This window comes from Belonocnema kinseyi, chromosome 6 (genome assembly GCF_010883055.1).
Source record: "Belonocnema kinseyi isolate 2016_QV_RU_SX_M_011 chromosome 6, B_treatae_v1, whole genome shotgun sequence".
Lineage (NCBI taxonomy): Eukaryota > Metazoa > Arthropoda > Insecta > Hymenoptera > Cynipidae > Belonocnema > Belonocnema kinseyi.
This window is the reverse complement of record NC_046662.1, coordinates 22,014,999-22,026,192: the sequence shown is the minus strand read 5'-3', so window position 1 is coordinate 22,026,192 and position 11,194 is coordinate 22,014,999. Positions and strand designations below refer to the sequence as shown.

At 31.0% G+C, this 11,194-nt stretch overlaps 1 protein-coding gene across 1 annotated transcript in view; it reads right to left on the bottom strand.

Annotated features, from left to right (window-relative positions):
• Window positions 1-11,194, bottom strand: part of LOC117175258 (metabotropic glutamate receptor) — a 57,636-nt gene that overhangs the window by 27,576 nt on the left and 18,866 nt on the right. The window contains exons 2-3 of the mRNA XM_033364953.1: window positions 10,381-10,493; window positions 3,062-3,724 (exon numbers count right to left, since the gene is read on the bottom strand). Coding sequence (XP_033220844.1) covers window positions 3,062-3,724; window positions 10,381-10,493 — 776 coding nt within the window. The remainder of the gene's footprint in view (window positions 1-3,061; window positions 3,725-10,380; window positions 10,494-11,194) is intronic.

Here is an 11,194-nt window from a genome sequence, read left to right as displayed (position 1 = left end):
AATAAAGTAATAAAATTAGCCGTTTCAGATTTGTGAATTTTTATGTCAGGAAAAAATATAGAAAAAAACTCCCTATCAGCTGAAATTATTGCATCTGCATTTATAGAACAGAAATAGTTCTAATAATATTTAACTTAATTATTATAAACAGTTTTTACAACAAAATTCTTACTGATGTTTTTTCTCATAAAAAATATGATTTATTTCATACTAGTGCCTAAGATTTTTCATAATGCATATAGAGATGTTTTGTTTAAACATTATGAAAGCGGTCACTTACTGAGTTAATTACTTATTTATTAATTATCACCAATATTAATAAATTGTAGACCAGCCTTGTAACAAGAAATAGCCTTTTTCTATAGATCAAATGGCAGGTTGTGACATTTCCTGATCTAAATTATTTTTAACAATTACGCAAATTGTTTTTTAATGTTTTATATTCAGTTTTTTAATCATTTTTAGTTTATTGTCGAATAAGTTTAATTAAAAAACGTCTCTTTTGTACGTAAGAATGATAAATATTTGTTTATAGTTTAAAAAAGATGGTTACAGCAATCACATCAAAATTTTTTTTAAGAAATTCGTTTGTTAATCATTATTATAAATATGATTCCAATAATAATTGAAGATAAAATGTTTTCTCTACAAGAAAACGGCCATTTAACACATTTCTCTAAATAAATTGTTATTCAGCATCTATAATAATAATGTTTTATGAAACTCGATGCATATAAATGCCTTTAAAGAAGATTATGAATCACTTTTGGCCAGAAAAATCAATTGAGTTATGAGAAAAACTCATTTTTAGATCATTTGCTTATCACCATGTTTATTTATAAATTTTTTTTTTAATGATTACGTTGAATATTATCAGTATTGTGTCTGTAATGTAAGTGTAAATGCAATAATTTCAGCTGATACTGAATTTCTTTTTGTACTTTTTCTCGAGATAAAAATTAGCAAAGTTGAAATGGTCAATTCTGTCACTTTATTTGTTTATCTATTGTTCTTCTGAGAAGACAATTAAAAAATTAAGAACCACAATTGTCTCAACAATTTAACTCTGAGAATTTCTAATTGGGTCTGAATTCCAATAGGATTTTGGGCTTTTTGAGCTCTTGAGATCCAAAAAAAGTCCCTAAAACAACCCTTAACTTCCAAAATCAAGACTCTTAAAAAAATTAGAATTTTTCGGTAATTTAATCGTAGCCTATTTTTGGGCTTTTTGGAGCTTCCAGAAAATACTCCGATTTTTGAGCTCCAACCCTTAGCGTCAAAATAGAACTCCTTTGTACCACTTAGATATGAATTTGTGAAAAGATAACATTTTTGAGAATTTTACAGTGTCAATAGTCGCTCATGTTTTGGCCCCTTGAAAATACCCACTGCAATTTTTGGGCTCCAACCCTTAGCGTCAAAATTTAACTCCTTTGTACGACTTAGATATGAATTTGTCAAAAGATAACATTTTTGAGAATTTTACAGTGAAAATAGTCGCTGATTTTTAGGCTCCTAGAAAACACCCATTCGGATTTTTGGGTTCCAACTCTTGAGTCAAAAATCAACCCCTCTCTACCACGCAGATATGACTTTGCGAACAAATAACCTTTTTACATATCTGCGTGTTACAAAGGGGTTAATTTTTGACAATAAGGCCTAGAACCCAAAAATCGCAGTGGTTATTTTCGAGTATCTCAAAAATCAGAGACTCTAATGGCCTTCTAAAATTCTCACAAACGATATTTTTTGACAGTCATATCTACGTGATACATAGCAGTTTATTTTTGAAAATAAGGTTTAGAGCCTAAAAATCGGAATGAGTATTTTCGAGGATATCGAAAATCAGACTATTGACGGTGTGAAATTCTCAAAAAGATTATTTTTTCACAAAGTTATGTTTACGTGGTATAGAGGGGCTGACTTTTGATGTTAATGGTTAAAGCGCGAAACTCATAGTGGGTATTTTCGATGAGCCCAAAAATCAGAGACTATTGACAGTGTAAAATTGTCAAAAGGATTATTTTTTGAAAATTTCATATCTGCGTGTTATAAAGGGATTAATTATTTATATTAAGGGTAGGGACCGAAAAACCGGAGTGGGTATTTTCTGGAAGCACTAAGAAAAGCCCGAAAATATTCCGTGATTAAATTATTTTAAAATTCCGATTTTTGTAGGGGTTCGATTTTCGAATTTAAGGGTTTTTTTGAGGAAATTTTTGTTGTCCAAAATTCTGGTAGAATTAAATTTGTATTATTTAGTGCTTTTAGGAAGTGGAGGTGCTGTGTTAATTTAAGATACCACCTCCACAAGAAAATGAATTTTTTGAAAGAAGGAAAGGGGTCCGAAAATTTCAATTGGTGCCTAAAAAGCCCAAAAATTCTGAGCTACGGAAAATCCCAAAATTCGGTTTGAGTCCACTGATAAGCGGTTACTGCAGCACGCGGCTACAGATTTACCATTAACCCAAAGAGCGATCACAGAAAAATTGAAATGCTTTCTGAATCTTAAGCGTTTAGACTTATTACTACTTGAAAATATTCTCAAATTCCGTATATAGAACAGGGCAAAATCGGCATTTGTTGTTTTAAAAATTATATAAATTAGCAGCAATAACAAATAGAATGATGTTCAGAATTTTATTGTTAATTGCATTCATTTTTCACCATCACCTAAAATTTTCATCAATTTTTCATAAATAGTTTAGGAAAGAATAACTTGTTAATCAAATGATGCAGAAATGTTCAATCGCATATTGTGAATAAAAAATTCATTTTTCTCACCAATTTTCATTGCTTGACTTAATAAACATTCAGTTAAACATTTGTTCATTTATCCAAAATTGCACACTTGTTTTCAAACCTCATGAATAAAAATATGGGGAAAGAAAACATCTACAAAAATATTTTATTTGTTCTGGCCACTTCAATGCCGATTTGAATAACTGCGAAATTTCTATTTAATAATCTAATTTTCGATCAAATGTGGTTTAATTTCCTTTGATGTGTTATCCTCAATTATAACAAGATATTCCAGCTTTGATAAGAAAGTATAACTAACCTGAAAGGCAATTAGAGCAGCAGCAATGCAGACTTGAGAGGTAGGACTGATGTATCTTAACCGCATAGCAGACCTTCTAGCTGAGTCAAAGATCCTTGCAATCCTATTTGTCTTGGTCAGCAGAGCACCATAAACAGCACTAAAGCTGACCCCAACTCCAAACCTTTGAAGGACGCACGTGGCTGTTGTGGGGGTTGCCAAAAGGAGGAATGTATTCAGATAGCAGAAGAGAACACCAGCCAGGAGGATGAGCGTTAATTCCCTTCCGGATGCCCTAACCACTGGCGTGTCTCGGTGCTTGAAGAGCAACCCTGCCACGCCAAGGGTAGTCACGATTCCCAAACAGGATATCACCGCAGGCACTATTGCGAACGCACTGGTCCACCTGATATGCTTGATGGGCAGCTGATAACAGCCTTTCTTATCAAGATGTGGTAATCTGCCTGGACCACAATCCTTGCATGTCATTTCGTCAAAGACATACTCGTACTCTTCGCATAGGTCGCAAACCCAGCAACAAGTGTCACCCTGTTGCTTCTTAATCATCCCCGGTTCGCAGGGTAATGAGCACGCTGATATCGGAATGTCTTTCACGCCACGTGCCCATACGAGTTCATTTGTTTGAATCTCAAGGGATCCGCCACTTAACCACCTGCCCACCACCTGGAAATGAAAAGGAGAATTGTGGATATGAATAATTCAGAAATCCGATTGCGACGGAAATGAACGATTGCTTTTATTTCTACTGGGGTTGGTTGATTGTTTGGAAATGGAGGTGGATATAGACAGTGATCGATTAAACCCTAAGGCGTAAGGCACCTGAAATGGTTCTTTTCAGAGATTATGGACTGTATGAGATCTTTAGTGAGAATACTGGAAATCCCGTCAGTAGTTATTCCAATCACAATTTGGGTTATTCTTCTATTTGTTCTGAGAAATTAAATCCACGATTTAGATAGTTTTTGTTTTAGATAGTTTATAGATTTTAACCCATTGGGAAATTGTCAATACTTACAATTATTGCAATAAGAATAATAAATTCAATTAAATTGGCTCATTACTGCATCCAGTATTCGCAGATTGGAGCGATCAAATATTTTGGTTATTTATAAAAAACGTCTCTTGAAGTCAATACAAGTTTTGTTAAAAAAAAGCATAATTTTTTGGGAAAAACAGAAATATTTTTTTGCTTCTATCGCAACCAAATCTTTTTCTCACAAGGAGAAACTACTTCCATCGCAAATTTATTTGAATTTATATTCCTTCTAGTAATAGGTCATTAGATCAGGTAGTAGCGCCTGAGTTTGTAGCCTGAAAGTCTGCGCTAAATTCTTATTGCCGATATTTTTTGTCAATTTTTAAAAATTGACTATTAAGTTGATTTAAATCAAGCCAAAATGTTAACTTTTAACATTGTTTTTTATATGAAAAAAAATTTTATGTCAATCTTTATAATTCGGAAGCGAATATTTCAAGGATAGGTGAGTGCCGCGACATCCTTGAAAAACTTTGATTCCTTGTGCATTTTCTTCTTAAAAAACATTGATAATTACTCTAATTTGAAAATATGAAAATTATAATAATAATAGAAAATGTCTTGTATTTATTTCCTATTTTTCTATCATTAAATTTTTTCTGATATGAAAATAACCATTACCAAAATAGAAATATTAAATAGAACGAAGAAAAATAAGGTTTTCTAAAATCTTAAATATGCTACATTTATTATTATTTGTTATTTAATTATTATTTAAGGAAGTTTTTTGGAAATTTTTAGATCGATTGAGTTAAAATTGACGGAAATATTCATTTTACAAGAAAACATGCCACGCCGCCAGCGGCTAGCACGTTGACCGATGGTGCTGAGTTCTCGCGCAGCTATCGTTGGTGGCGTGACATGCTTTCTTGTAAAATGGATATTTTCGTCAATTTTAATTGAATCGTTCTGAAAATTGCCAAAAAACTTCCTTTGATAATGAGCAAGTCGACAAAATCGCTCAAAAAAAGGAAACCGACAATATTTGAACGCTTGAAACATCATATTCAACTTTTTTTTTAATGTGTGCATAGGACTCAATCCAAAAAAAAACATGTTTATTTTCCATTTTCAAAAAATTCTAAATTAAGCAAAAAATTTATTAAATTTTTTTATTATCATTCCGTAGTAAAAACTGTACACAGAAAAAACTCGCCATCATTATTGAAGTACTCGATCAATTTTTAGGATTTTTCAAATTTTTGAAATTTTAAATAAAAAAAGGGAACAGTAGATATTAACCGATATCAAAAATAATTTTTTTAAATTTTTTCGGATGTCCACCCACAAATTTTTTTTCACAGCCCAAACGATTCGACTAATTTCATCATTGTATCTCCGCCCTACTGGGTAATTCCCCACCTCCTCTAGCCCCAAAATCTTCCCAGTCTCAGAGTTTCAATGTAGTTGTTCAATTAGTCAATCAATGCGTCTCGAAGATGCGAACAAATAGACGAGAAACCGTATTGTTATATATTGAACCTTAAGAAAGTTTTTCTTATATAAACGGAATAAACCATTTTTTTAAATTCCATACTGGTATACTACACTGTTCAAAATTTCTGTTTGAAACTTCCACTACATGTATTCGAAGTTTATTTTCGAAACGTAAGTTAACACTACAATACATAATGCAGTTTCCAAATGCTGGCATTGGTATGATACCTTACATGTACTGGAATTTTATTATACAAGTCCAGGAGACAGTAACATTTCTGTATTATACTTGCGGCTGGATATCTCGATACCTATTGAAGCGAAAAATGTATTTATTTTAAGGAATTCATGAATTCACGGAATTTAAGGAATTCATGAAATGCGATGAATTCACGGTATATACAGAAGGACAGGATTTTCCGAGATTCAAAGAATTCATGGAATTACCGGAATTTAAGGAATTTACAGAATTCATGGAATTTATGCAATTCAAAAAATTTACAGAACTCATGGAATTCGCGGAATTCATGCAATTTACGGAATTCAAGCAATTTATTAAGTTTAAGGAAATCAAGAAATTCATGGAATCCAAAGGATTAATGAAAATCAAGGAATTCACAGAATTCAAGGAATTTACGGAATTAATTCAATAATAAACAATAACGGAAACTCTAGGAATTCATGAAATTCCAGAAATGCACGAAATTCATTGACTTCTCGGAATTGATGGTATTCGAGAATTCATGTAATGCACGGAATCAATTAAGTTCACGATATTCAACGGAATACGCAGAATTCATTGGAAATCACGGAATTCAAGAAATACATGGAATTTGCGAAATTAGAACGGTTTGCGCAATGAAACTAATTCGCGAAATTCAAGGAAATCGTAAAATTCATAGAATTCACCAAATTTAAGGAATCCATGAGATTCAATGAGTTAATGAAATTTAATGAGTTCGCCCTGAAAGTTTCCCTTACTTTGGCATAACGCGGAGTTCCTTATTGGGTCGTTGAAGACCCCAAACTTAATTTTTTATTGCGTAGAAGCTTTTAAATATTTTGGCGTGAAAGTTTGCTGGGCATTCCCTTAAGTGTCTTTTTATAAGATAACTTTACTTTTTAAATGATTTTTTAATTCTAAGACATTGAAAAAAATTAAAAACTGAAGAACGATCTTCGTAAATTTCAATATAAAGTGTCTTTAAATTCTATGAATTTCACGAATTCCATGAATTCCATGAATCACTCGAATTCCGTAAATACATTGAATTCCGTGAATTCCACGAAATCCATGAATTCCTCGAAATCAATTAATTCCATAAATTCTGCGAGTTCCATGAATTCTATGAGTTCCATTACTTCCATGAATTCATTGAATTAAAAGAATTCCACAAATTAAGCATATTCCGTAAATTCACTCAATTCCATGAATTTTGTAAATTCCGAAAATGTTATGGTTTCCTGGAAATCCTTGAATTCTATTAGTTCCGTAAATTTCATGAATTCCGTGAGTACATTCAATTTCGTGAATTCCATGAATTTCATCATTTTCGTGAATTCTGCAAATTTGTCTAATTCCTTGAGTTCTATTAATTCCGTAAATTCCTTCAATTCCACGAATTCCGTTAATTTAGGTAATTTCGATCATTCCTGGCATTCCTTGAATTTCATTAAGTTCGTGAGTTGCTTGAATTTCACAAATTCTTTGAATTCCATAAATTCCATAAATTCAATAACTTCCGTGAGTTCCTTGAATTTAATGAATTTTACGAGTTCCGTCAGTTCTGTAAATTTCATTAAATTCCGAAAATTCCATAAATTTCGAGAATTACTTCATTTCCATAAATTCCGTGAATTCTGCCAATGTCATCAATTCCTCGAATTTCATGAATTTCGTAATTTCTAGGAGTTCCATGAATTTGGTGAATTTTCGTTTTACGAACGCTCTAATACATGTTCTGGAATGTTGGAGGTGACTTCACGATTTACTACTCTTACAATACATGTATTGAAATTTGGTCATTCCAATACCACGTTTTCAATTTCAGCTTACGCTTGTATGGTAGAAGACAGATAGAAGTTTTGTGGAATTCCAAACATTTTTAACAGTGTGGTTCCATACATATACTGGTGAGTCATTTTAACACTGGGAAGGTCGATGTGTCTCGAAGACGCGAGCAAATACACTAGATATCGTATTGCTGTATTTTAAATATCCAAAAAGAATCAGACATGGGTATTAATTGAAGCTACATTAAATTCTTCTAAAGTCCGTAGCAGCACAAACATGGTCTGTGTCCCCCCGCTCGTATGTGATTTATATTGCGGGGATAAGTGTCTACCCCTATACAATAAATTCAGCCCAAATGTCAACTAAAAAATAATTTTCAAAAGTTATACAAATTTAAAAAAATCAAATAATCGAATTTCCGCAAAAACTGCTTAACCCTTTAAGACCTGAAATTATGAATTTTGATTATGTTTTTGGGATCTAAAGTTCCCAGTGCTTCTGAAAGATTTAACTGATCTTGATGATTAAAATGTATTTTATAGAGGGTACTAAAGGGGTTTGAAAACATTCAAAAAACCAAATCTGATTAGTATAAGGGGATAAAAAAATTATTAAACTTCTTAATTTTTTTTTTTTTGAAAGCAAGTACTTTTGGTGCACTAACCATTTTTTCCTTAAGTCATGATCGCATTCAAATTTTAAACATATATATTTGAGGAAATGATCGAAGCATTACTTCACATTTGAAAAATAAAAACTACTTGTTTGTCCCCCATATGTATGCAATTCTATGATAATGAGGGGTCAATTTAATTTTGGGCTTATGACGCCATAATATATAAGTAATAGTGTAATAAAACCCAAACACAAAAGCATTATTCGATTAAAAATACATTTTCTCGTACAGAACGTACTTCCTTTGATACAAATATTTAAAAAATTTTATATTTTTGTATCCCCTTATAATAAACGGAATTGGTTCTTGAATTTGCTTGACAACCTCTTTAGTACCCTCTATAGCATATGTAACAAAAACGTGTTCAAAATCCATAATTCGGATCTTAAAGGGTAATACCGTTTTCGAGGTATTTTTATTTTTCAAATTTTGTTTGTAACTAGTAACAAAACATTTTTTGAGTTGATTCTTGGGGTGAATTTATCTTATAGGGATAAACACTTATCTTCGCAAATATGGATCACATTTGAGCGGGGACACCCACTCCATGCTTATCTTGCTACGATCTTTCGGGACCATAGCCCTTTTAAGTTTCGATACATGATCAACGGAAACAAATATACATACACACAAACATACGAACATTTTTTGAAAATTATATTTTCGAGCTCATGCGGTCGAATTATATCGAAATATGTCAAAAAAGTATTTTTGAAAATTTAGGTCGTGATAATCTCCCTCTATGAGTAAGCAATATATTGAACGAGTTTTTTTTTTACAAATTCTTTAAAATTTCAATGGAAAATTTTGTACTATTTCAACCATTTTTTATTTCAAAATTTTGTTTTGATAGCTTGCAACTGACAAATCGAATTTTTATCCTCTTTCAATTTTTTATTTGAAATATTGAAAATTTGAAAGTCTACAATTGGGAATGATTATTAAGCCTGTCCAGTGAGTTATTTTTTCATTCTTGGTCCCTTTTTTAATATCCAGTTTTAGTCTCTTTTTCTAAAAATAATTTTAATTAAAATCATTTAAGTATAATACTATAGGTAAATTTTAAGACTGAAAATCGAACGACTTATTGTTGAACCTTTTATAACTCACCAGTACCGATTTATGAAGTTTACAAAAAATCGTTTATTCTTAAGAATTTTTTTTTTTAGATTTAAAATATAATAATACGACATCTAGTATATTTCTTCACATCTTCGGGATGCATCTATTGGCCTATTGTTTAATCATTTATGCCCATCAATACCGATTTGTGAAGTTTAAAAAAAAATGTATTCTGTTTACATGAGAAAAACTTTGTTGATATTGGGAATATACTATTACAGTATCTGACATGTTTGCTCGCATCATCGAGACTCGTTGAATGACCTATTGACCGCAGTACCGATATATAAATTTTTAAAAAGACATATTATTCATCTTGTTAATATGAGAAAAACTTTTTTAATATTGGAAATGCAACATTAATGTATATGATGTATACTTGTTCGCGTATTCGAGCTGCATCGAATTCCTAATTGAAGAACCTTTCATGACCCATCATAACCTATCAATATCGTTATATCAATATCGAATATATATTGAAAGTATTCATTAGCTATTTTTTAAGAGAAAAACATCCCTTTATGAGAAAGATAATTAATTTAACAATCAAGCGGAAGAAAAATGCTCTTAAAATAAGCGCAAATTAATACAACCATAGAGAATACATACGTAGTACGTCGCAACGATATTTTAGATTACTCTACTTTGGTTGCTCAAAATTTAAAATTATATAATTTTAGTAATTTACTTTAAAACAACTCGATTTGAAAGTGTTGAATTTGAAAATTTTCCCTGATGTGATAAACAAATGTTTATATAGAAAAAAATCTATTAAATCATCAAAATATAGTTTTCTCAGTATATGAAAGATTTAATCAGATTTCAGATAGGCACACAAAAGCCATTGCACCTACGCCCCCTCCCCCCCTCTCTCTCTCTCTTTGTGTAGCTCTTCAGATTTAATGAAATTTCCTGAAGTTTATCAGTTTTCACGGGTGGTTCATTCTTAATTCAATGTTATTTCGTGAAATATTTTTTTTAAATCATTGAGTTATAAAAAAATAATTTTTATAGTAATTTTTTTCTTATTTTACCTTGTAATGATATCCGTTAGGACTGCTGAGGTTCATTTTCCGAAAATTGAGAATTTCATAGCGTGCAAGTCCATCTCCGTGACTGTCGAATTTCACCTCACTGCCAGCAGGGTCTGTAACATAATTACAAAGCAAAAGTTTTAAATTAAATTACAAGCTTGCAATTTAAAGTCTGAAACTGTACGGCATGCTCTTAAACACTAAACAGCGACTATAACTTTCCAATCTTTGCGTTGTTGTAAAATTCAGATCACCTACTAAAGCAACTTAGCACAAATTGAGACAAAAATCTTATCGCCATTATATATCTCTAATAAATATTATTAATTTTTGAAACCCCATCATCTTAAATTTTTTAAATTCACATTAAATAAACTGTATCTAAATATTGTTTGGCCATACATTCTTAAAATATTTATAATAATGGAGTTGGCCTCGATATCTTTAATTACTAACAGTTCCAAAATTATTAAATAAAATAGTTATTGATTTTCAAATGGCAGTCGGTTTGATAGGCTTATCTGTAGTCATTGACAAAGGTGAAAAATTCAACTTTTTTTATAGTTTTACATGGTAAAATGTTTACAGTTTTGACTCTATTACTCCAATAAAAATTGATAACCCATAGTTCTTTTCATGCATTTTTTAAGTAGATATACTTGGTAAATTTATTTTAAGATTCCTTAAACAACTATAAATTGTTCAAATATAAAAGAGAAAAAAGAACAAAGATAGTTTTGTTACTCATGTACTTCATTTAATGTTAGTTATTTTTTCAAATCAACTATTTAAACAATATTTTCCATAAACCGAA